Consider the following 27,014-nt stretch of genomic DNA (forward strand, 5'->3'; position numbering starts at 1 on the left):
TTTAATGAAACACAGCTTGAAGCTTTATGTGAAGGCTGTGTAGAGTCGTGTGGCCTTGATTCTTTGATAAGATGTGGCATTTAGGAAAGGTGATTTGCAATAATTCCTGTAGAAGGTGAAGCGGGAACTCTGGGGTGTTTGCATTGGCTGGAACCCAGAGTGTCTTAGCCTCATACAAATGGAAGGGGGTTGAACTAGTACAGTGGATCTTTTTTGTCCTCTTCCTTTGATGAACAGCTGTCAAATCATAAATGGCTTTGGAACCTCTCTCAAAAGAAGTTTGCCATTGGTCTGGGAACTGATGCTTATATTAAAGCAAGCCTCCTGTCCTGTTACTATGTGTGGAAGTTGTAACATAGTCCTTTGGATCATAACGGCCACTATTGATGTGCTAGCCACAGCAGCCTGTTGTTAGATAATATGAAATCAAGAGATGCTTGATTTAATTTTTAAAATTCAAACTTAATTACTTTTACTTAAAATTTAAGGTAGTTCTCACATGTTCTGATTTTTATTTTCAGGAAAGTCACCAGAAGAGGCTGCCACTGAAGCCCTGAATAGCATGGAAACCAGAGTTGGAGGATTAGGAGGGGTGATTGTGGTCAGCCATTCAGGAGACTGGGCAGCAACGTTCTCCACAAAGCAGATGCCCTGGGCTGCAGTCAAAGATGGTCAGCTGCAGAGTGGCATCCACACTGGAGAGAGAGACACACAACCAGTAGAAAAAGCCCTTAGTTCCATTGCATCCTAAACACAGAAAAGGAAATGGTGGTCTGTGACAGAAAGAAGATTATAGACTAGCCCCTAATGTTGTTGACTTCAGTTCCTATTATGCCACACACTTGGCGATGCTGGCAAGGACTGATGGAAGTTGCAAGCCAGCAATCTGTGATGAGCCACATGTTCCATATGTCTGCTGGAGATTTTTTGTTGGAAACTGAAGGTGTTGTCCCTTTGAGACAAAGTCAGTATTTTGAGGGGTCCTTCTCCATACTTCCCTCAGGGGCACTTCATCCCATAATCTTTTTCTTCTTACTGCACTGTCTGCGGTAGACAAAGCTTTGGTATGAAGTTATATCACAGTTTTATTTTAATAGAGTTGTATCATAATTTTATTTTAATGGAGTTGTGTCATAGTTTTATTTGTATGTTTCCACATACAGTTATATTGTGTGCAGGCCTTTGCCTGTATTCTTACTGAATTCTTTCCAATGATTTCTTACCTATATGTTAACTTCTATGCTATAGAATGAAAGGAAGCTATTCCAGGAATCATTTATCTTGGTTGGCATTTTATTGACTTCTTGGTACAAGATGCAGGGCAAACGCTGGGAGTGAATGTATGTACAGTATAAGGAAAATTATAGGGATTTGGAGCGTACATGAAAATTGTGCTCTATCAAGCACTTTCAGTAGTAGTCTGGATAAGCATGAAGAAAGCTAGAGAAAAAAGTCCCAATCCTGACTATTTAGATGATTATGGGGAAAATAACAACTCAGTTCTTTGCTCAGAGTCCTGTGATCAGATAACTGTTGTAAGTCCCTTCTAACACAATAAGACTTGCCTTTGAGTGGCCCTGCATGTGTTAAGATGGCATCCTCTTTGTGTAAAGTATGAAAATGCTTGGGATGATAGTAACTGTAAGTTAGTCCCAACAGAGTATTCGCAAGAAAGCAAATTTAATCTTTTTACTAGAATATTGGACCATTCTAAAAGAATATAGGGATATGGTTTGCTTGTTTAAAATATTGTGATAGAACCTAAAATGTTCATCTTGCAGTAAAGACTGAGCATCCTTTATCCAAAATGCTGTGAACAAAAACTGTATTTTTGTTTGTTTGTTTTTTCCAGATTTTGCTATACTTGCATATACATGGGATAAGATGTCTTGGAAATGGGACCCAAATCTAAATACAAAATTCATTTGTGTTTCATATATACATTATACTTGATCAGGCCTAGGTTAAGAAGCCTGTGTGAATGTATCCTCTTCCAGGTGCAAAACTAACTGCTGTTTTCTTAGGCAAAGAACACTGCATTTCTAAGGACAGTTCTACGTGGGCACTATTTTCTGGGGTCAATCAGGAGTGATGAATTATGAGTTGTATTATTAAGTAAATGGGTTCCTGGTTATGTACAAAAGTAATAGATACCCACAAATGTAGTGATTGCTTTAGCAATGTTCAGTCAACAAGTATAACGTAAGAACTCATATAGAATAAAATACAATATGTTCAGAATTCACAATTGTAATAAACATAATCCATACATCAAAAATGACTGTAGCTCAACAATATATGTTCTGTATATAATTGTTCACTTATTCAATCAGTTCATTGTACTGAAGAGCAAGTAGGTCACAGTAGATCACGACCGGTTTCGACTAGGTCTTCTTCAAGTGAATTAATCTGGGAAAATTATAATGAATTAACCAAAAACATATAAACATATAACATATCTACGTAAATGTCATTATAAATTTGACATAGAGACTCACAATAGTACATTCATATGTATACCCTTTATGCTCCTCTTTCTAGTTGTGTTTTTATGTCTTCTTCTCTTTTTTTCTAGAGTGGGTCTAAATAAAAGGAACAAACAGTGGCTATAACATAATTTAAGATTTTTAAGTTTCAATTAAGATAGTATCTTATTTATATACTCACAGTGTTGATACTCTGCTGGCTTTGGTTGATTCTTATAGCGAGTATAAATTGTTATTTGGTAACCTCACAATATAATGGGAAGTTTTGTCCTCAGGTGGGATGATTTCAGGTAGCCATTATTCATTTAAAGCAATATGGGGTTACTGAGTATATTCATATATGTGTTACTCAACACTAGATGGCATTGGTGGTTCTCCCAGTTTGGTTGGAATTTATAGTGTGGTAAGAAATACCAAGTACAGATTCACATGAAGTAATTATATGAATTATGTTCATTAATTCATTGACTGAATTATGAGTTGTCCCTGGTATAGTTTTTACTACTAGGCCCTAGACCAATGATGGGCAACCTTTTGTGTCAAAGTTCACCAAAAAAAAAACCTAGCATGACTTGGGTGGTGTGTCACTTCGAGAAAAAAACCATAATTTCGCAATATGTATAGTTTAAATGTGTAATTGTAATATATAACTGTATTTAATAAATCAAAAACTACTTACTACCATTATTTCCATGTACAACAATCTATGGTACCTCTTGCAGTTTCCATGCTGATTTCTCTCTATTCTAGTTTCAATGTAGTCATGAATAATGAATAATATAATAATAATATAATAGTAATCATATGATAATATACTACAATAATAATAGAATAACAATAGAATGATATAATGATAATGTAATGTACATAATTCCCATGGAGTAAACAACAAAACCACTGGACCAAATTACACCGAATTTGGCCACAAAAGACATAGTCATCCAATCAATCTGCATGCCGCAGCGTGTCAGCAAAAATGGCTAGGTGTGTCAGTGCTGACACGCGTGTCATAGGTTGGCCATCACTGCCCTAGACCAATGTGGAGGCTGGAGGGAATCCTTACCACCAGCTCTTGGGTCTCAACAGAGGCAAGAAGGAGTCCTGACTGTCCAGCAGCTCCAAATTGAATGGCCCATCCTGTTCTCATAGCAGCAACCAACAGGCACAGCATGGCTGGTGTCCATTACTTGTTGCCTGGACTGATTTAAGTCAGGGTGCCAGAGCAATATGGGAGAAGGAAGAGGAATCACCCCCTCCTTTTGCTCTCTCTTTTCTACCGGTTTCCCCGAAAATATGACAGTGTCTTATATTAATTTTTGCTCCCAAAGATGCTCTAGGTCTTATTTTCAGGGGATGTCTTATTTTTCCATGAAGAAGAATTCACATTTATTGTTGAACGAAAAAATGAACATTTATTATATACTGTACAGTAGTTGTCATCACAAACCAGCATAACCAGACAAACTGTGAATCCTATCAAGAATTTCTTGTTACCACCATTATTTCCATGTACAACACTCTATGGTAGGTACATTTACCGATCCTGCATGCTCTGGTGTTCTGTTCGTTGGGCATGCTTCCAAACAAAAACTTTGCTAGGTCTTACTTTCGGGGGAGGCCTTATATTTAGCAATTCAGCAAAACCTCTACTAGGTCTTATTTTCTGGGGATGTCTTATTTTAGGGGAAACAGGGTAATCAACCTTTTACCCTGGCTGACATCACATTGGGTGACAAGCAATGGACACTAGCATGTGGTGCCTATTGGGCACTGCTACAAGAACAAGAGTCAGATATTAAGCGCTGTTCCATTTCACTGGGCCACTAATCCCAGGGAATATGGGTGGCCGTGTAAATAGTTGCAGCAGGTTCCAGCTCAAACTAGTCCCAACTATTTATGTGGTTTGCTCCGGATTCTGACAAAAATTGGAGCAACCTGTGACTTTTGATATTGCAGTTGAAATCCCCATTAACCTGAATCAGCTCCCTGTATCATGCAGCTGCCACAGAGATGATCCCCCTCTATTTTGAGATAAAGGGTTTGTGTAGATGTGCCCTACGTCTCTGTACTGTTACATCCAGAAAAAAACATTTAGGTGCTATATAGGTATAACCTGACAGCTGTAGCTCAAATGAAAGCGTTTAGCTCCCTGTGTTAAAATTTCCCATTTTCTGTATTTTCGTATCCTGGAAACATAGTGATAGGCATGTTCGGCATGCAGGAAAATACAACAAAAATTAAAATCCATAAAACAATGACACCTCTGTTTGGCCGACTAGAATACACAAAATACACTAGCTTCTTCATCAGCAAATATGTTAAAATCATACAAGGTATGTGATAATGCTAGAGAGACCTGATACTAGTATTTCTACAAACTGGAAGACAGCTGTTAAGCTTTCTTGTAATAAACACATTTTTTGTTTCCATGATTGAGCAGTACCTCTGTTTATGCCTTGCATGAAGTACTGTACTCTTAATCAAACTTACATCAAATCTCCTTAGTAACTACATTATCAGCAGTGGCAATACTTCTTCCGTTCCAAAAATAGGCAATTCCTTACATTCAGTCAACTTGGCAGCAACCCAGGTTGTTGGCATGACTGCCTGCCTTGACTTTTTGACCTTGCAAGATGTTGAATGTTTGCTGCCAAAGCACTGTACAACACTGTCAAAATACAAAACACAAGATGAGATAATTATATCAATATCAGAATGATTGGTCTTTCAGTACAGGAAGTTTGCTTTAGCAGAGGACAAAAACGAAGCCATGTTAGGTATGCACTAACATCAGCTGGCAGGGAATTCCACAGAGGGGCCAACACACTCAAAGCTGTATCCTGAGTGATCCCTAAATGGATCTTGCCCCCATGTGAAACCACCAATAACCTCCATGATCAGTCAGGTTCATAAATACAGAAGCACACTCTAAAGCGTCTTGGTCCCAAAGAAGTTTGAAAGATGAAAGCAAGAGAAATCAGACTATGTTCCAGGAGTAATATGCTTCTGAAACAAAATAAAATAAAATCATCTCTCCACATTTGTAGGGGTTGAGGAGCAGAAACATCATGAAAGTGAGGGGAAACCCACAAATACTGTGGGTGGGTAGTTCATGGGGATCATGAAGAATGTGCACCTGGTTGCCGAGTTCCACGGCCGGTGCTCTTCCCCCATTCACCTCTTCAGGATGGGGCTGCTGTGTGAATGTGCATCTGGTCTGCACTGGTATGAATGATACTCTTCACAGGACAGAAGGAGAACGAGCACAGGAGGGAGGAGGCTGAACTAAGGAATCTCACAAATAATCAAGACTATTCTGCATTTTGTGAAAGCATTTTTCTAAACAAATTCTCTAGGAATTGCTTGTGTGTGTGGTCTAGCTGCTCCCACTTTTTTTGGTACCAGCTTACTAAGAAAGTACTACCACATCCATGTGTCTGTTTGTCTCACATGGTTTCTTAAACATTTTCCACTCGAGACCCCTTCCCACCCAAGAAATTATTACATGACCCTAGGTATATAGGTATAAAAATAAAACATTTACTGATAATAAACCAGCATTTTCAAGGCTTGTTAAACAGGCTGATTTTCCTTTTTATGAAGTACAGCTGAAGCATTTTCTGCAGAGTCTATTATAAACACTGCACATCTGTTGCTAACATATTTGTATAAATGTCTAGATGGCGTTCAGAAAGCTTTTATTGTTGGCAATTTTTTCATGCCCCACAATTTAAGAAACAGTGCCTTAGATGACTAGCTTGTTAAATTTTTTGTGTTTGTTGCTGGAGCTGTTTTCAGCCTTTAGGATTTAGGACGTTACTCGAGTGTTTACATCTATATCTTACTTGGGCAGTAGATGCATCCTTATCTCTAGTATACATGCAGTAAATTAGTGTATAAGAAAGCTAAGGTCAACAAGGCAATTTCACAAACTGGTGAGGCTAATTCTGAACTGTTAGTACCATGGTATGTGTGTGCAACAAAATGTTTTTATGCCTTCAAAACATCTGCATAAAGTCCCATTTTGCTCACTGGTGTTCAGTACCTGTATATACAAAACACTAGTGGATGTAATTTAGTCATCCAATTGATGAGTAAGAGTAAGAGCAAGAAGTAACTAAATTACTTTAGAATTATTTTTAAAGAGTTTAGACTGCTTTACATGTTTGTGGCTATGTATTTGAAAGTGATTTTAGCAATTGTACACCACTTTGGAAGCCTTGACAGGTTAAGAGATAATAAATGCCTTCAATGAAATAGTAAATAATTAGTTATAATGTAGTTATGTATAACTAGCACCTTATCCAACATTGTGTTACATTATGATTGCAACATAGTGAAACATACAGTAAGTTTCATGTCCTTCAATATTAGCCAATTACTTATATAGCATGAGAGGTTTTTCAAAGTTTTCACCACACATATGAGAAAATGCCTCCCTCCCCTCTCTGCATAGAGCAAAGGAGATATCTTTCTAATTCTCTTCAGAAAAGCTTTCCAGTTTTTCTGGTCTTTCCATCGTGTGACTCTTCCCCCTTGCTGCTGCTTTCTGTTTTGGCCCCAGGATCAGGCTTTTGTGTTCCAAGATTTGACAGCCTTGTGACACCAGCAGCTCTCCCTTTGAGTCCCTGGCTTTGAAATGCTGCAAACTGACATGCCTATTCTCGATTCATAAGAGCCTTTACTTTTCTTACAATCTACATTTCAGTGAGTTGTGTTATTTAATAAACCTCTAAATAAACCTCCTCTAAAAAGAGCTTTATCTTACACATCTCAGAAGTATTTGTGTGAGACAATTGCAACCATGTAGATCTCAGCTTAGGAAAATTGCTTTTTGATTACAACTCCTAGAACGCTGTGATGAGTTATATTATAACTCAGAATTATAATATAAAAAGTAACTTTCCAAGTGCTAATTAGAAAATTATTCCCTGATTAGTTTGAATTTCCAAAATTAGTGGATTAGGGGCTGGCAAGGATTGTGTAGGTTAATAGTAATAATGACCAAAAACTTAATCAATCACCCTTTCAGCCAAATGTCTGGACATTGCTATTACTGCTTTATATTCTATTTGATTAGATCGCCAATTGCCTTGCACTAACTGATTAGTTCCTTGCTGAGTGCAAACACAGTCACTGTGCCAGCCCTCCAGCTTTGCACTTCTGACCCTTCCTTGCTCATGCTTTACTAGAGCTTAAACCGTGTAATGCATTGTAGCATGCAGCTCATTAAGTACTTGGCTGCACTCAAACATAATGGCCATTGCCCATTATGCATGCATGGCGACATAGCGAGCAATCTGCTTAGCAACACCAACCCTCAGAAGACACCACTCTGGTGTGGGGTCCTTCCTGTATAATTCATTAGGACTTCACCGGAACATAAACTTAGCCAGAGCATTGAACTAAGGTACATTCACTACTCACCCTCCTTCCCCCACCATTAGTTGGTTGTATCGTTTAGCTTTTGTAGTTCTATATTTGTAACAGCATTCGGTTATGGCTCAAAGTCTCCTGCAAACTTTTAATGCTGTTTTAATACTATGAAAAACCAACCTAGCAGAGATGAGTTTGTGGCATAATGATGTCTGATCAGCTTGAAAAAACCATACTTACTCCAGCATGACATTTTCAGTGGGTATGGCAACGAAGAGAATATTCACATGTTCTCTGAGCATTCATCCAAAAATGGAATGTGTGAGAGATGAGTGGGAGTGTACCATGAACCCAATTTTCAAATGCAGTAGACTCTCAGTTAACCAGCAGCCATGGGGATTGGCAGATGCTGGATAAATGTTGGGTTATGGTTGCTTGAGTGCTATTATTAAAAGGAGGCCTGATACCATACCAGGGGTCCCCAAACTAAGGCCCGGGGGCCACATGCGACCCATCGAAGCCATGTATATCGCCCCTGCAGCGACAGCTCCCTCCTCCATCACCGAGGAAGGTGCGTGCAGAGGGAAAGGAGGAGAAGGTGTGTGCGGAGGGCAGGAGGGAAAGGCGCACAACTTTCCCATCTCCTCCCTCGCCTGGTGTGTGCCTTCCAAAGCTTTGCTTGTTTATAATGGTATTTTAATTATTATTTAATTAATAATTAATTATTAAGGGGTGCTTTGCTACCCTGTTTCCCCTAAAATAAGACATCCTCAGAAAATAAGACCTAGTAGAGGTTTTGCTGAATTGCTAAATATAAGGCCTCCCCCGAAAGTAAGACCTAGCAAAGTTTTTGTTTGGAAGCATGCCCACCACCCAGAACACCAGAGCATGCAGGATCAGTAAATGTACGTACCATAGAGTGTTGTACATGGAAATAATGGTAGTAACAAGAAATTCTTGATAGGATTCACAATTTGTCTGGTTATGCTGGTTTGTGATGACAACTACTGCACAGTATATAATAAATGTTCATTTTTTTGTTCAACAATAAATGTGAATTTTTCATGGAAAAATAAGACATCCCCTGAATATAAGACCTAGAGCATCTTTGGGAGAAAAAATTAATATAAGACACTGTCTTATTTTCGGGGAAACACGGTAGTGCTTTTGGTGCACAAAGGCAGAAGGAGGTTGAACTAAATGGCCCAAGGGGTCTCTTCCAACCTTCTTTATTATTTTATTATGATTATGATTAACATTGAGGCTGTATTTATTCCTGTTTTGGTTTTTTTTTACTTCAAAATAAGATATGTGCAGTGTACACTGCATAGGAATTGGTTCATAGTTTTTTAAAAAACTATAGTCCAGCCCTCCAACAGTTTGAAGGACCGTGAACTGGCCCCCTGTTTAAAAAGTTTGGGGACCTCTGCCCCATACCATACCATACCATACCATACCATACCATACCATACCATACCATACCATACCATACCATACCATACCATACCATAAGGAGCTGATGGTGCAATGAGTTAAACCCTTGTGCCAGCAGATCTGCTGACCAAAAGGTCAGCTATTCGAATCCGGGGAGTGGAGTGAGCTCTCATCTGTCAGCTCCAGCTTTTCATGCAGGGACATGAGAAAAGCCTCCCACAGGATGGTAACACATCCAGGTGTCCCCTGGGCAATGTCCCTGCAGACAGCCAATTCTATCACACCAGAAGCAACTTGCAGTTTCTCAAGTAGCTCCTGACATGAAAAAAACCCCCACACCATAAACTCTGTATTAACTTGATATTAATATTAAAATACAGTCCTTAGAAGCAAATTAAAATAAACTCAATATAACACAGCTTTATTTTATTATAAAACAGCTTTTTAATTTTTAGGTATTTTTTCCTGGTTGTTCAAGTTCTGGTTAACTGAGGCTCCTTCCACACAGCTGAATATAATCCACATTTTCTGCTTTGAACTGGAATATATGGCAGTATGGACTCAGATAAATCAGTTCAAAGCAGATATTGTGGGATTTTCTGCCTTGATATTTTGGGATATAGGGCTGTGTGGAAGGGCCCTGAGAGTCTACTGTGTAAGCTTTTTCGCTAAGTAAATAAATTCCTCCCTTGGGCCTTCCAGAATGACATTTGACTGCATAAAACAGGCATTTAGAAACATAAATGTTATATTAACATTTATGGAACGAAAGAGGGAAAGAACAGTTGTAAAGCTGAAGCAAGCCATGAGCTGGTTAAGAATTGCTGAACATGTTATAGCACAATAATTATAATTAAATGCTAATTTGACTAGTGAAAGATTATAGCTGTCTTGTGGTTTTAACAGTCTCCTTTTAAAACCCAAATCATCTCGTGGACAGACTGAAATGTAACTGAGTATGAAATAAAGGAAAAACTGTGTATGAAATAAGAGTAAAACAATGTTTGTTTCATAAAATGATTGAAGATGAGCATAAAACCAGTCTGATGCAAAAGTTACAAGACAATTTAAATAAATACAAGGACGGAACAGAAGAGTAAATGAAGAACACCATTAAAAAATGTCTACTTTCCATAATTATTATAATGTTGTTCATACAATTTTACTCAGGCATATACATGCACACATCATTTTAGCATTCCTTTTAATTTATCATACAGAAAAATATCAACCACTAAGTTTAATACTGTATAATTAAGTGTCTACACACCTGCAGAAAAATGAATTATGAAGCAATGACAGAGGTTTCAACATGCAAGTGCTGAAACCTATAAAACTATGGGAACAGATATTTTTGAACTCTTGATTCGTATTTTTCTCCCATTAGTGCAATATATGTTTGTCTAAATTAAATGTATTCAAGCCTATGCACTGAATCAGAACAAGTGTGCATTTCCTTTTGCTAGCCTCCTACGCAGCAGTTCTGTTACAACTTGTATGCTTAGTTTTCTGAAAATCTTGTCTAACCACCTCCCATCCTTCTGCTCCAGTTTTTCCTCTGGACTCCTGAGACTCCAAACTCGGGAATTAGAGCTTTATCCTCACTTCTGAGCCATGCTCACCATTTGGTTTATAGCCTGATGAGGGTGAATGTCAGTGATGAATATATACATCATTACTTCTTCATTTTATAGCTTCAAAGAAAGCAATCAGATTACGACAGTAAATTTTATGAAGTAATCTTTCCTTCAAAATACTAAGTCTCTGTGGAATCTTAGGGGAATAGAATCCAAACACTACTTCCACAACAGATGTATCTGTGGCTGGATCTACACTGCCCTATATCCCAGGATCTGATCCCAGTTATCTGCTTTAAACTGAATTATATGAATCTACACTGCCAGATAATGTGGGATAAGCATGAGCTTATGGCAAATGATTGAGCGAGCTTGGGGTGGGCAATGGCACGCATGCCACATGCCCCTTCTGGCACACGTGCTATAAGTTTGCCACCACTGCCCTAAGGAGAGGGACCACTATCCCATTCCAGTGCTATACAGCCACTGCTCACTCACTCTTGGATCCGTGATCCATGCCAACTGCCTCCACAAACTTATAACAAATAGTAATATAAATTACACCAAGGGTGTTAGGAGGCTTGGAGAGAACTGTCTCTCTGGCAGTTTTAAATACCTCTGGCCAAGATGTGGGGAACCGATAGCCAACAAGAGTTGTGCAAATTCCATCTCATGGCTGGCAGCTCAGCAGTGTGCAAAGAAGGGTTTCCAGCCAGAAGAGACTGCCAGGAAAAGCAACAATGGCAGGTCCCTACTATGGCTCATTTCCTGCCCCATGCTGTAACCTCAACTGCCCATTGAGCCAGGCAGATCATTTGCGTGCAGAGGGGTCACTACCATGACTTTACATCCAGGCATCGGTCAATTTGCATGTAGATCAATAAAACACTGTGTTGTCTAAGGCTTTCATGGCTGGAATCACTGAGTTGCTGTGAGTTTTTGGGTTGTATGGCTTGTCCACATATTATCTGAGGACACAGAAATGCTGGACTACTCTAACAACCACCATGTCAGACTACACAGAGAAGCCACTGAAATCCACAAGCATGTTGACAATTTCCACAGAAAGGAAGAAACCATGAAAATGAACAATATCTGGCTACCAAGATTAAAAAAACCCTCTAAAATCAGGACAGTAAATAAAGAACAACACTCAGAAGACAGGGGACTTCCAGATAAGAAACATTCAGGGCCAGCTAGCACCTCCCAACAAAGGATTCCCCCAGGCAGGATACAGCTAGGGTTTGAAGCTGCCAGGCTATTTAATACTGGTGCAATAACAGATATGAAAGATATGGAATTGACCAATGGAATGACCAATGGACTATGCCTATGGATCACGTGATTTACTCTGTTGTTCAGAGTTAAATGTTAACTGTTTTAATTGTATTTTAATGTTTTACTTTATTTAAATGGTTGCTTTCGTACAGTACTCTGTTTTTAAAAGGCATCACATTGTTGCCATGTTGTGAAGCCGCCTTGAGTCCCCTCCAGGGTTAAGAAATCCAGGCTAAAAATACTGTAAATAAATAAATAATCAAGCTGGCCAAATGCAACATATACTTGCCTCAGGCAAACAAGAGTTCTTTCTCCCACCCTGAATATTCCACAGATATATAAACCCCACTTACCTAGTTTCTAACACCTCACAACCTCTGAGGATGCCTGTCATAGATGTGGGCGAAACGTCAGGAGATAATGCTTCTGCAACAGGGCCATACAGCCCGGAAAACTCGCAGCAACCCAATGATTCAGATTTCATGGGATAGCCCACAAAGTTCCAGCTGGGCACCCCAACATGGTCACAAGGCCACTCAAAGGTATGGGCACAATTAGTGAAGTCCCACATACTTCCATCAGGACACTGAGCCCAGCTACAGTGTTTCCTTACTATTTTGCGGTTCACTTTTCATGGATTCGCTGTTTTGCGGTTTTTCAATAAACTCTAAAAGACTATTATAAATCATAAAAATTTACAATTTACAGGCTAAGGAAGAGAGGAAGGAGAAGCCAAAGGGAGAGAAAAGGAGCCCAAGCGGCAATGGGAGGAGAAGGAGGCGATTTATCCACACGCGATTCATTGATAAAGACTTAAAATAGTGTATAACTACTAAAATAATGTATAATATTTAAATAAATATAGCATCCCTACTTCACGGATCTTCACTTATTGCGAGTGGTCCTGGAACCTAACCCCAGCGATAAGTGAGGGAACACTGTACTTACCAACCAGATTCTTCCTCCCTCCCTCCTTCCCCCTCTTTGTGGGAGGGCTGCTTGGGGACTGATTTGCTGCCGGCCTAATCTCAGCCAATCAGAGCATGAACAGAACCAGGCTTTTTACTGGCTGAGAAACAGAGAAATCTTCAACTCCCATCATGCTCTGAGAAATTCAGAGACTTTTCAATGCCCGCCACATGCAAGTGCTGCTGGGAAAGTGAGTTTCCAGTAGGGTCCTCACTGAAGGAGGAGCCTAGGAAACTTTCTAAAAAGAAATGGACAGACGCTACTGCTGGGGGATGGAGAAAAGGTTGCTGCAATAATCCCATCTTCCCCAGGATCTCCACAGCAGACCCCTGCCTCAGGTATATTGCAGACTTAACTCCATCCTCCCTAGTAACGGATAAAATCCGGTTTCCTTAATCCATTTTGTTCAGTTTTTCAGTCCTCTCCTCCCCATTCTGTTTTTGGAATGTATATGAAACAAACCACTGAATATTGCAAATCATTTTTGTTCAAACTGATTCAGGCTCAAGCCTAGAAAATATATTGCAAAAATGTACTAGGGTGCATCAAGTAGATGCATCAATATTGTTAACATATTTTAGTAGGGGACAGTTGTGATTTATTAACTCTCTTTCAAAAGAAAGGGCACTCATACATATTTGACTTTAGTTATCCCAAACATGAGTACAAATATCTTGTAAAATGTAACCTCAGCACCAGTTAAAAACAGAGTACAGAATACAGATAGTTGTCAAGTGTTTGTGACAGTTGGAGCCTACATTTGTTAATAGGTAATATGAGCATTGCTTAATTTTCCATTGTTTTTAACAATAAGGTAACATAACATATGATGAATTATGTAGACTGTTCAACACAGTTGTCTTTTCTTTTTTTAATGCTGTTCATTTATAAATTACATCTTCTGCCTATCAGGCACATCGGTAATGTACAAATAAAAATATAATGAATGTTTACCAGAATAAAAATAAGAAATGCAAAAACCACATCATACAATAAAATCCCAAAACAGCACTAAATTTAGAATTGAAAGTCTAAATAAAATATTACACAACATAAAAACGTACTTTTACTGTGTACTGCCAGCCTAACTTAATTCAGGCCCAGTCTACAAAATTCACTCCTGACAGAAATTTAGATACAAAATTTAATATTCCTTATAATTTCTAAACACTTTGGAGGGTTTTTTTTATCGTGTCAGAAGCTAATAAACAAGTTGCTTCTGGTGTGAGACTTTGTAGTGGTAGCCCCACAAGCACTGCCTTATAACAGAACTTTCCACATTTCACATTGGTGACAGACTCTTTAGACATGCATTTCGTAACACAGTAATTCAGCTTTATTAGCAAACTGGATGTTATAAAAAATACAGACGCATACATAAATTGTAATAACAAAATGCATGAGGACACAACATGTCTCATGAAAACTTTTGATTTATATTTTTTGAAACGTATGTTTTATTGCGTATTTCACATAGACTCAAGAGGTTTCTTGTTACATTTGTGCGACACACCTGCACCATACAGCAGACACACGAACGGGTCGTGACACACAGCTTGGAAATCTCTGCCTTATAGGAACCTACAGGATACAGAGTCACCCTATGGAATCATGGGATTTGCCATTTAAGGAGAGAGTTCTCAGAGAGTTGTAGTACTTCACCAAAGTATAATCACCGAGATTCCATAGGATATTGCCATGAGAGTAAATGAAGTCTCCAAATGCTGTAATGTGGTGTGAGTCTTTAATAAAAAGCAAAATCTCAGTAGTTAGATCTTTAATATCTCCATGGAAATTGCCATCAACATTCTTATTCAAAGGTTTAGAAGCCAGACCCTATGAGGAGCTGGATATGTTTATCTCAGAGAAATGAAGGCTGACAGAGAATACAATAGCTACATTAAAAATTTGAAAGGATGTCACATTGAGAAAGGGGCTAAACTTGTTTTCTGCTGCTCTGGAGATTAGCACATGGAGTAATGGATTCAAATTGCAGGAAAAGGGTCTACCTAAACATTAGAAAGGACTTCCTGATATTAAGAGCCGTTCTGCAGTGGAATATGCTGAGCATGGAGTCTCCTCTGGAGGTTTTTAAGCAGAGGCTGGATGGCCATCTGTTGGGAGTGCTTTGATTGTATTCCTGCATGGCAGAATGTAGTTGGACTGGATGGCCTTTGGGGTCTCTTCCAACTTTGTGATCCTGTTAATCTAATAAATGTTTTGTTGTTGTTTATTTGTTCAGTCACTTCTGACTCTTTGTGACCTCATGGACTAGCCCACACCAGACTGTAGTTGTAGGGCTGCAACACTTGCATTTATACAAGCGAATGTGTTTACATTTATTTGGCTTCAGTCAATTGTACAATGATCATGATATATGGCTCACCTCGTGTTTGCCACAGATTTCCCAAATATTCAAAGCCAATTCATCACAGATTATCAAGGTTTATGGTAAACTCTTCCTTTGTTTTGAATTACAGTGTTTCACTTTTCGCTCCCTCACTGTTTTGCGGGCTTTCAATTAATATTAATGTACACATTTACCACGGTATTTTCACTGTTTTGCAGGTTTTTGCGGTGTGCAAAGGGTTTTGGAAGGGGGGAAGAAAAAATAAAGGGAGATGGGGGAGGGTAGGGAAGGGTTGGAAATAAAAAAGGGTTATTTAGCTTCCATTCTTCTTTTCTGTCGGTGTACTGTATATTGTAACTGCTAAAATAAAGTACAGACTACATTGTAGTAAGTAGTCTGTGGTTTGCTCTCCTCTACATATAGAATAAATATAGTGTCCCTACTTCACGGATTTTCACTTATTGCAGGTGGTCCTGGAACATAACCCCTGCGATAAGTGAGGGAACACTGTATTCACAACTTCCCTCTTCCTCTCCTCTATTAAGCATTCTATTTCTTCTGCATGGCAAAAATGCAGCTCCAAATCTTGGCTGTATTAAAAAAAAACCTCTTAAAATTAGAACAGAAAATAAAGAACACTTAAAAAGGGGAAATTCCAGACAAGAAACAATCAGGGCCAGCTTCCAACAAAGGATTCCCTCAGGTAGGAAGCAGTCAAGCTTTGAAGCTGCGAGGCTATCCAGTGCTAATCAAGGTGGCCAATTGCAACATTCACACTTGCCTCAGACAAGAGTTCTTTTTCCCACCCTAGACATTCCACAGATATATAAACCCACTTCCCTAGTTTTGTCTCAGATGCATTTCTGCCATGCAGAACAAATAGAATGCCTATCTATCTATCTATCTATCTATCTATCTATCTATCTATCTATCTATCTATCTATCTATCTATCTATCTATCTATCTATCTCACATAATCGTTGTACAATTGACTGAAGCCAAAGAAATGTAAATGCATGCTCTTGTATAAATGCAAGTGTTATCGTTATATTATAGTTTCCAATAGACCACACTACCTCTGGGGATGCCTGTTACAGATGTGGGCGAAACGACAGGAGAGTATGTTTCTGGAATACAGCCATACAGCCCGGAAAACTCACAGCAACCCACTAAAGTTGTTTTACACTGCCTCACCAAATGACAACTCCGAGGATTCTATAGCATTGAGCCATGGCAGTCAAAGCAGTGTCAAAAATGCATTCATGTTTCCAAAGGTTAGGAAAGCTCTCCAATGCAAAGAACTCTGACCAAGGAAAGCAGACAGCGCGCGCCTAACCTCAGGCAGGCGCGCGAGAGAACGAACAAGCTGAAGCTCCCATTCCTTTTCCTATTGGCTGACGCCTACTGGACTCGGCGGCTGATTGGCTGATATTGGAGGAAAATTAGCATGGAGAGGACGGAATTCCCCGGGCAAAGCCGAAGGAGCCGCGAACAGCAGTGTGGCGGAGTCGCTCCCTGCAGGTGGGGCGGCTTAGCGCCCGCGCATGCTCACTTGGTTTGTGTGTGTGTGTGCGCGCGCGCGCGCGTGAGCGAGCGGGACACAGTTCTTTGCAAACTTGGGGGAAAGGAGAGGGGAGCGTCGTTGTTGTTGCTGCTGCTGCAGCTGTCAAGAGGAAGAAAGGGAGAAGAAGGGAAGCCAAGGAGACAAAGGGCAGGGCGAGGCTTTGCAAGGAGGAAAAAAAAGGAGAGAGAGAGAGAGAGAGAGGTGGAGCCTGGAATCCTTGGGGGAAAGCAGAAGGAAGGACATGCAAGGAAAAGTTGCGCCAGGATTGTATTATTTCATTTCACTCCGCCAAATGCTAAGAGAAGGAAGAAGCAACAAGAAGAAGTAAACCCAACTTCTCTTTGCTTGGACCAGGAAGGTGGATTTCTGCCTCTGGGTGCATCAACACTGTGGAATTAACGCGGTTTGGCACAGCTTTAACTGCCCTGGCTCAATGCCATGGGATCCTAGGATTTGTAGTTTAGGGAGACGCCAGCACTCTTTGGCAGAGAAGGCTCAAGACCTTGGGAAACTACAACTCCCAGGATGCCATGACATTCAAAGTGTTGTCAAACTGCATTCCTGCAGTGTGGATGCACCCCAGAGAAGACGCCGGAGAAGACGCTGAAGGGGAAAAGGGTCACGTTGGCAAACCTGACTATTATTGTTCCTTTGCTTTTATTCCAGAGGGAGGACTAACCATCCCACCCAAGCTCAGAGGACATAATGGGTGACACAGTGGCTTAGGTGTTGCAGCAGAAAAGGTATTCTATTTGTGTGGAAAAATGGATTGAGTTGGTGGATGGCACTAATTGGGTTGGTGGGGCTCCCTCCCCAGTGACATCAGAACAGCCCCCTCACTCTTAAGCTTCAGGAAGAATCTTAAGACCTGGCTATTTAAGCAAGCCTTTGGGGATTAATATGACCCATAAGTATGACGGAAACTGTATAAGAACAGCAAAAGCAATTTGCTTAATGTTTACAAAGCTCAGTTGATGCTAGACCTTTGATATGTTTGAATCATCTGAAAGATTATTTATAATTGATAAGTATATGGTTTTTTTCAGTTTTATAATATTGTGCCTTACTGTTACTGTTATTGTCTGAATCTGGCATTGAATTATTGCTATGGTTTGTAAGCCGCCCTGAATCCTTCTTTGGGGGTGAGGAGAGCAGGGTATAAGTACAATAAATAATAATAATTCCAGTTTTCCCCTCCTTATCAATAGATTTGTAGGCAAGGGCATCCTATTCGTGAAGCCCTGCTGAGTGATAGGGTGCATCTACGCCAGTGGTTCTCAGCCTGTGGGTCCCCAGATGTTTTGGCCTTCAACTCCCAGAAATCCTAACAGCTGGTAAACTGGCTGGGATTTCTGGGAGTTGTAGGCCAAAACACCTGGGGACCCACATGTTGAGAACCACTGATCTACACTGTAGCATTAGTGCAGTTTGACATAACTTTAACTGCCATGGCTCAAAACTTTGGAGCCATGGCAGTTGTGGTTTGGCAAGGTTTTGAGCCTTCTCTGCCCAAAGGTACTGATGCCTCCCCAAACTACAAATCCCACAATGCCCTAGCATTGAGCCATGGTAGTTAAAGTGGTGTCAAACTATATTAATTCTATAGTGCAGATCCGCCCATGATGTGAGTTTATCATGCCTATTTAAGATCGGAACTGATTGGTAACTTCTTAAACTCTTCAAAGAGAGTCAGTTAAAAAGGCAGGGGTGAGCTTCCATACAGTACGAAGCAAATTAAGTTGAAAATAGTGTTTTATATTAGGACGTTCTGTATTTTGAGAGTATTAGACCTGAACCTTTTCTATTGCTGTTCAGGAGTATCTTGAGTGATCACTTGTGGATTGATTTTAAGATTTAGTTTATTCAGTTCTGTAATGCTCCTGTTTTTAGGTGTATGTAAAAGACTAAAACTCTCCCAAGGCAGATTTTTCACTGGAATGGTACAGTTCCTCACCTCCAGAGATCAAAATAACAAATCGCTTTTAGAGAAACCCTTAATTTCAGAGAATACTGTTAACATCTTTTCCTGTGTTTGGTTGACCTTGCAAATAAGTCTGATGGGTTTTCAGGCCTCAGAGGCCACTTGAATTCATTATTCACGTTGAGGATTCATGTTGAGGAATTGAAGTGTGTCCTTGTAAAAGCACAGAAATAGTTTTCTACTTTTCTGCCTTTCGTAACAAACAGATGTTCTGTTCCAACAGAAGTTCCAGTATCTGCAAAAGTATCCCTTTTTCATGTAATTCTATAAGTAAACTGAATATGTTTTGCAGTCCATCTGAGGATGCATCTACATTGTAGAAGCAATGCAGTTTGACAACACTTTAATGGCCACAGCCAATGCTACGGAATCCTGGGAGTTGTGGTTTGATGAGCTATATGACAAAAAAGGACAAAATCTTTGTGAAATTGCAACTCTCATGATCTTTGAACCATGGCAGTTAAAGCGGTGTGAAACCTCATTAATCCCACAGTGTAGATACACCCTAAGTTTTCATTTTCTCCCCAAAGGCCTTTGCTTGAGATATACAGATAATATCCACTGTAACGTACTGCTTGCAGTGAAGATTCTGGTTAGTATTGAAGAGACAATGCATTGCTTAATTAATCAATAAGATGCCCAGCAATGTGATACATTAGATGAGAAGAGCTGAAGTAAATTGAAAACTTTGACTAAAAATGTCTTCATAGCAGTGGGTTTTATACCCTAAGGTGTATGGTTTGCAATTGTGAAAAAAGTGTTCTTTTACATTTCTTTACACAGAGCCCCCCCCCCCCCCAAAAAAACCCAGTGAAAATAATCTTTAAAATGTGTTTAAAATCCTTCTAAAGCAGTTGCCTATTTGATTAAGTTCAACTGATAAGACAGTTCGGCAGTATTCTGGCCAGTAGTATAAATGCTACTCTTTTGCAGGAAGCATTTCTGTATTTATATACACACATTACGTTGTTTGTGGGATTGTACAGTACAGTTAGCCTTGTAGAATTCCAGGGCTTCTTGAACGGACTTTCAGAAGACTTTCCTCTCTCCCCCTCAAAAAGTATTGACATTTAATTGACCTTTGAAGGCTCATTCTGTTAATCATACTCAAAAGCACTAAAGCTATGCTTGACTGATCTGGTGTTTCTTCCATTTAGTCGTGTTTGGCATATAAATTCTGCAGCATAATTGCTACTTATTGAGCAAGAGTTTCTTTTCTTTGCTGGAAAAGGGAGAAACTTTTTTGCCCCAGGCGGAGCACTTGTAAGAGTAAGTCCGGATTCAAAATGCTTTCCTATCATTAGTCGGAGGGTGTGTCTTCTACCCAGGAAGGCAATGGAAATTCCTGTCTGCTTCAACTGCTTTTTTAATGCTTCCTTGAGCAGTTTGCTGTAGTTAGATGGATAACCTTGAAAGTCCTCTGCCTCCTATAAGCTGAAGCACATGTTCTTAAAAAACCGATCTGTCATCTTAAAGTTTATTTTCCTGGCTTATTTAATGCTTTAGTTTCCTGGCATGCTTAATGTGGGAGATAACTGCCTGCATCAGAGGCTATTGGAAGATGTATTTACACTAAACTTTGCAACCAATATATTTAGTGTGATTAATTTACAGTAAACTATGAAGCACTGAAACTAAAGCACGTACTATACTTGCACTGTTGTAGTTCAGTCTTGTCTGTAACCTGCCAAAAGCATGTGTGTATTTATGTGCAGTGAGGAACATCTACTTAACCTATATTAGTTGTTTTCTAAACACATAACTTTGACCTGTCCTTTTGTATATTCAGAACTTGCAAGGAGAAGGTTGCGTCTGCACTGTAGAATGAATGCAGCTTGACACCACTTTCACTGCTATGGCTCAATATGACGGATTCCTGGGAGTTATAGTTTTGCAAGGTCTTTTGCCTTCTCTGCCAGTGTGCTGGTGCCTCACCAAACTTCCAACTGCCGTAAATCCATAACATTGAGTAGTTAAAGTGGTGTGAGGCTGCGTTCATTCTACAGTGTAGGTGCATCCTTAGTGTCAATTCTGCATGCCTTTATTTTAATGGGATTTTTTTTAAAAAAACTTGGTCATCCAGTGCCTACATTCTTAAGTAATGCCCATAGGATTCTTTGCAGATTTCTGCTGGAACTGAAATGTTCAGTTTGTAAATACTTCATACTGTAGCACAAGCACAATGTGTGGAGACAAACTTGAAGACAGTTTCCAAACTCAAGTTATGTTTGCATGACTGGGACTTGCCTATATTGCGGGCTAATTAATTAGCCACTTAAGTGTACATAGGTATGCACAGATTTAAATCTAAGAGGCTTATGGTACCAGAAATATAGAAATATGTACAGCATAGACACTGTATAATTAATGCAGCTTAGCATCATTTTAACTGCCATGACAATGCTACAGAGTCATGGGAGTTGTAGTTTTCTCTGTCAAGCGGGGATGGTACAAATCCTATGATCCCATAGCATTGAGTCATGGTGGTTAAAGTGGTGTTAAACTGCATAAATTCTGTAGTGTACATGCACTCTGAGATGCCTTACAACTCGATCTCATGATGTCATAGTTTGACATTAAAATGCAATGTTTGGCTGCGTGTGTAATCAATATTTAATTCTCAGTTGTGAAACCCTCTGTCTGAGAGATTCTCAAAATTTGCAGTTTGTGCCTCTTGAGAACTAAGGTTGCCACTTAACCTGTCCCCAACACAGTCATTTAGATGAGACGTACATGGTGACCCATGAGACATTATATATTACATGTTCAGCCTTGCCAATTCTTAAGTCATATGGCACAACTTTTGGCACATCTTTGGAATCTACTCTTTAGACTTATGTAGGCCAAGGATGAAGGATGTAGTGGAGAAGATTTAGTTGGAATTGACAGTGAAAACTTATCTATGCACCTATAAACTGAATATATGTAGGAAGACATACTCTTACTTCAAGAATATTTCTACATAATGAGGCATTTTCAGAGATACATAAAGAGTGTACAAAACAAATTTGGATTTTTGAAAAGTGAACAGCTAAAATGCACAAAGCTGAAAAATATGCATAAATATGCAGTTTAAGAAAATGCATTGCTTAAGTGAAACGCATCAATAAATGTGCATGTTAGCAAAATATGTATTTTATAAGTGCATTGATTTCCATGTCAAAGCTTCCCAGCCAGTATTTTAATTTAATATGAAACAGTGTCAGGAAAAAAACGTACATGAGATTCAGAGAAATCAAGCCACCTTGAGAGATTGTCTTTTTCCTGTGTGAGAGCTAGATGCTTGGTATCTACCATCACAACTTCCCCACCTGCTACAAGCCTATTTTTATCTGCAAGGAAATCCCATTGAACCGGAGGGAATGTTCAATACGCATACAGACATAATTCATTTAATGAAATAGAAGTGGTTCTTGACAGTGCTTGTTTAATAGAAGCATTGATGCTGGAAATGGAAATAATTTGAAAAAAATAGGATAGGATCATACACTACAAAAAAAACAAAACAACCCAAAGTGCTTCAACATATTTCAGCAAACTCCTCCCCACCCCAAAAAAAACAAATAAAAAAATGTTATTCACAAATGAAAAGATGGTACATCTCCACTGACCTCTTAATGTGGGATGAAAGAGGCAGAGAAGGAAGTGATTTGAACTTAATGATTTCCATTTTGGTAGTGAAGATCATAGATCTATGCTTTTTCAGCATTCCAGGGCAGCTGGTAAAATAGACTAATCTGCTTTCTCCTTTTCTTTTTGTTTTGCTCTTCATAAATGCTCAATGCATGATTCTGGAGGTGGCTGTTTACCTTCCCTGTTATGTGCATGACTACAATAGGATAATCTAGAGTGGAACCCCATTCTTTTTGCATTGTTTACTTCAGACATGCTTTTGCAACCCAATCCTGGCAAAAAGAAGCAAAAGAGGTCTAGATTGGATTCCTATAAAAAGACTTTGTAGAAATGAACTTCTTTGTCAGAGGCTTTGTTCACATGAAGTATGCCTGTATATGAAATTGCACTGTGTGGCACATAGTACAAATAGGTTGCATATAATCTGCCTTTGCCATTGAGGTTGAGCATCAGAATTGCTTCCCGATTGGCTAAATCAGGCCTGGGCAAATGGCATGTAAGAGTTGAAGTCTAAAACACCTGGAGGGCTAAAGTTTGCCGAGGCTTGGGCTAGACTGTCACCATGGTATCAAACTGATGATTAATGCACAACATATTCTTCAGATAAGGTTGAATTTTTTTAACCCATTTGGCTCCAGTAGTGTTTAATAGTACTTGGCACTCATGTAGACTAGTAATATTTGAGAGCAACTTTGAACACAGAAATGTGCAGCTATTCCTGAATGTTAGGCTACCAAATACTGCAGAACTGAGATCTTAGCTTGGCTATCAGGTCAGTAATTGGAAATTGACTACAGACGCTTACAGTTAACTTAAAGGTAAAGGTTTTCCCCTGACATTAAGTCTAGTCGTGTCCAACTCTGCGGGTTGATGCTCATCTCCATTTCTAAGCCAAAGAGCCGACATTGTCCATAGACACCCAAGGTCCTGTAGCTGGCATGACTGCATAGAGTGCCGTTACCTTCCCGCCAGAGCGGTACCTATTGATCTACTCACATTTGCATGTTTTTGAACTGCTAGTTTGGCAGAAGTTGAGGCTAACAGCGGGCGCTCACCCCGGTCCCCGTATTCAATCCACCAATCTTTCGGTCAGCAAGTTCAGCAGCTCAGCGGTTTAACTCGCTTGCTTGGTGTAAATTGAATGGATAATATGGAACTGTCCACATAATCGAGTAAAGGACTTTGCGCAATCTTTATTCTGAATTAATTCCTGGTTTCTCCTGGTGGTTTAGAGAGCAGGATTATCAGTAAATGCAGGGTACGTCCATAAATACAGGTTGTCAGTAAAATGTAAGGTAAATAAGTATCTGATCATGTATTTTACTGATGAGCTTTCCAAAAAGTTTCATATACATGTTTCCTTGTCTGTATATGTGGATATCTAACTTTTTACATACATTGCAATGTAATTTGGTTCTATAGAAATGAAATTTGGTTCAGTTTAAAAATTCATTCATTCCTTTATTGTGTATAGGGAAATGTCTTGGAATATAATTGGATGATCTAAAAACTTAAACCGTTAAGCCAAGTCTTTAATGAGCATGGCCTGTTCTCCCTCTCCTTCTAGTCGTGAGCAAAGGAAGCTGTGTCTTGTGAACTTTTGTGTCATTCAGTACTTTTGATATGTTAGAAATGAATCACTGTTGATGTCAGGTTAATGAACAAAAGTTTGTAGTAGTAGGACATCTCCAGTAGAGCACTCCTAGGAAGACATCTTCAAGTAAGCTATGAAGCTGACTGTCCCAAGACGACATTGGTCTTTTAGCTGGGAGGTATTCCTTCTGTGGCTCCATCATGATGTTTTCAGTCTGTGTCTTGATAAAGGTGATGTACTACTTCTCACTCCAGCCTAAATTAACTATTGTAAGAGGCTGGATCTGACATCTTATGTTTGTACAACTTATAATTGAGACAACATTTCTTATGACAGAAATTTTCTCACACAGCTTGCCTTTCAATACCAGGACAACATAGTTACATTTATGCAGTCCTATAATTACAACAATCCCTTTGAAGGTAACCATAAGCCTAATATGGCTCTTGTTGAGAATGAGTGACACCCCTGCTGTAGGTAACGGATTTGATGTGGTGTAGTGTAAGGTGTAATCTCATCCGGTCTGGGATGCTAAGCACAGTCAGTTCAGGTAAGTACTTGGGTAGTAGCCCATCAACAAATCCTAGACGCTGTAGGCTATATTTTAGAGGAAGAAACTGAGTATTCCTTTCCTAAGAAAACACTTTAAAATTTTTGAAATCTCCATAAATTGACAAGTAACTTGAAGGTACACACGCACACATGTATGGTTCACTTGCCTATTACTGTATATAAATTTAATTACTAGCAGTGGTGATCACTTTTTTCTGTATGCAGTGTGCTTCTTACAGAAAATTTTACATTATTTCTCTTGGATATGGAAGAGAAATGCAAATTGTCAGCTCAGTCAGTTATTTTTTTCTTCTTATGCGTACACATGTGCTAAGTCCAAACCTGTACATGACTATTCAAAAGTAAATCCCTTTAGTGCAGAGGGCCATATTCCATTGGCAGTATGTGTAGCTTTTCAACTTAATACACTGTCCATTTTCAAGGTGCAGAGAAAGTAGGTTTTTTTCTCCTTCAGTACATACAGTGAGTTATTGGGTAGTGATTTACTGGGTAGTTCTCTGTGAGTCGAAGGAGCCCCGGTGGCGAAGTGCGTTAAAGCACTGAGCTGGAGACCGAAAGGTCCCAGGTTCAAACCCTGGGAGCGGCGGGAGCGGCCGCTGTTAGCTCCAGCTCCTGCCAACCTAGCAGTTCGAAAACATGCCAATGTGAGTAGATCAATAGGTACCGCTCTGGCGGGAAGGTAACGGCGCTCTATGCAGTCATGCTGGCCACATGACCTTGGAGGTGTCTACGGACAACGCCAGCTCTTCGGCTTAGAAATGGAGATAAGCACCAACCCCCAGAGTCAGACATGACTGGATTTAATGTTGGGGGAAACCTTTACCTTTACCTTACCTTCTTTGTGAGTCAGAACTTAGAAAAATAAATTTTGGGACATCTTCAAGTATTCTTCAGGTGTGCTAATGCCACATAATATGGTGGTGCCAGTTGATTAAATTGATTAAAAATAAGTTAGTGAGACATCTGTCAGTGATTATTATCGTGGAGAGCTAAATTGCAATTGCTGGGGAACAACAGTATGGTAGAGCCCTGGAACCTTATGTAGACTAATCTGAATTCGATGGTTGGAGAAAAGCAGTTACACATAATATACCTGATTGATAAAAACAAGATGTTGAGTTTAAATCAACTTGGATGCAACAGTGTTCTTTTCTTGCTCAGCTTCTTATGGAGAAGCATATTTTGGTAACAAAGAAATAAAAAAATCTATTCTTTGGAGACAGTTTTCTTAGCTGAAAGGAGTTGTGCGATTGAATGTGCATGGTGCATTTTTCATCTGGCCATACTGAACAAGCTATGCAAGGAAGGAGTCTAATACTGAAGTACGTATCTTAAAAAAAATGGAACAAATGTTAATACATGTGATCTCCCAAAACTTTTCAGCTCAGTGAGACCAGTTAGACAGATACCTTTTATAGCTGACCTTTTAACCTGGACATAATAGTAAAAGGAGGAAGGTCATAAAGCCTTACTAGTAGCTATCACAATCTGATAAACAGATAAAGGTATGGAAGGGCTATAAACCAGAACACTTCAAGGGCATTTTAAGACAGAAAAGAGAATTGCTTAATTTACATTGAGCAAAAGGGAACCCATTTGGAGTCAGGATCCATGGTTTAAGAAGCAGTGCTCTAGATCAGTGGTTCCCAAACTTATTTGGCCTACCGCCCCCTTTCCAGAAAAAATATGACTCAGCACCCCCTGGAAATTAATTTTTTAAAAATTTTAACAGCAATTAAACAGAAAGATATATGTATTAATGCATATGGCAAATGCACCGGTGGCCATCACCACCCCCCGGATTGCTGCAGCGCCCACCAGGGGGCGGTAGCGCCCACTTTGGGAATCACTGCTCTAGATCATGAAACACTTGTTACAATAAGTCTGTTCACTACAATACATCTGTGTCTGTCTAAAAAGACTTAACAGTCGGATGTTTTATCTAAGTACAATTTAACAGTAGTAATTATTTTTAGATTTTGAACTTGCAGATTTTAGAACACGTGCCTCAGTTGCTCGCTCACTTAGTATCAACATTTAAGTTTGAAGTAATTTGGGTCTTGTTAGGTTTACTTCCGATACAAATATTTTAAACAGTTAAAATGCTTTATATTTACTAGACAATAAGTTAATCTAAAATTGCTCATTTGAAAAGGTGTAATATATTAACAGAATTTGAACTGCATAACCATGAATAGA

The 27,014-nt window shown here is 39.4% G+C and overlaps 2 protein-coding genes and 1 long non-coding RNA gene across 5 annotated transcripts in view; 2 read left to right on the forward strand and 1 right to left on the reverse strand.

Moving 5' to 3' along the window:
• asrgl1 (asparaginase and isoaspartyl peptidase 1) overlaps nt 1–3,117 on the forward strand; it is a 42,891-nt gene extending 39,774 nt beyond the window's left edge. For both annotated transcript variants that reach the window (XM_003215507.4, XM_016997121.2), the window contains one exon: nt 522–3,117. In XM_003215507.4, coding sequence (XP_003215555.2) covers nt 522–751 — 230 coding nt within the window. In that variant the 3' untranslated portion in view covers nt 752–3,117. The remainder of the gene's footprint in view (nt 1–521) is intronic.
• Nucleotides 1–27,014, reverse strand: part of ogfrl1 (opioid growth factor receptor like 1) — a 200,572-nt gene that overhangs the window by 55,088 nt on the left and 118,470 nt on the right. The window lies entirely within an intron of this gene.
• LOC103280331 (uncharacterized) overlaps nt 17,048–27,014 on the forward strand; it is a 39,939-nt gene continuing 29,972 nt past the window's right edge. For both annotated transcript variants that reach the window (XR_010006526.1, XR_010006529.1), the window contains exon 1: nt 17,048–17,777. This is a non-coding gene — a long non-coding RNA (uncharacterized LOC103280331). The remainder of the gene's footprint in view (nt 17,778–27,014) is intronic.

Source organism: Anolis carolinensis, chromosome 1, assembly GCF_035594765.1.
Source record: "Anolis carolinensis isolate JA03-04 chromosome 1, rAnoCar3.1.pri, whole genome shotgun sequence".
NCBI lineage: Eukaryota > Metazoa > Chordata > Lepidosauria > Squamata > Dactyloidae > Anolis > Anolis carolinensis.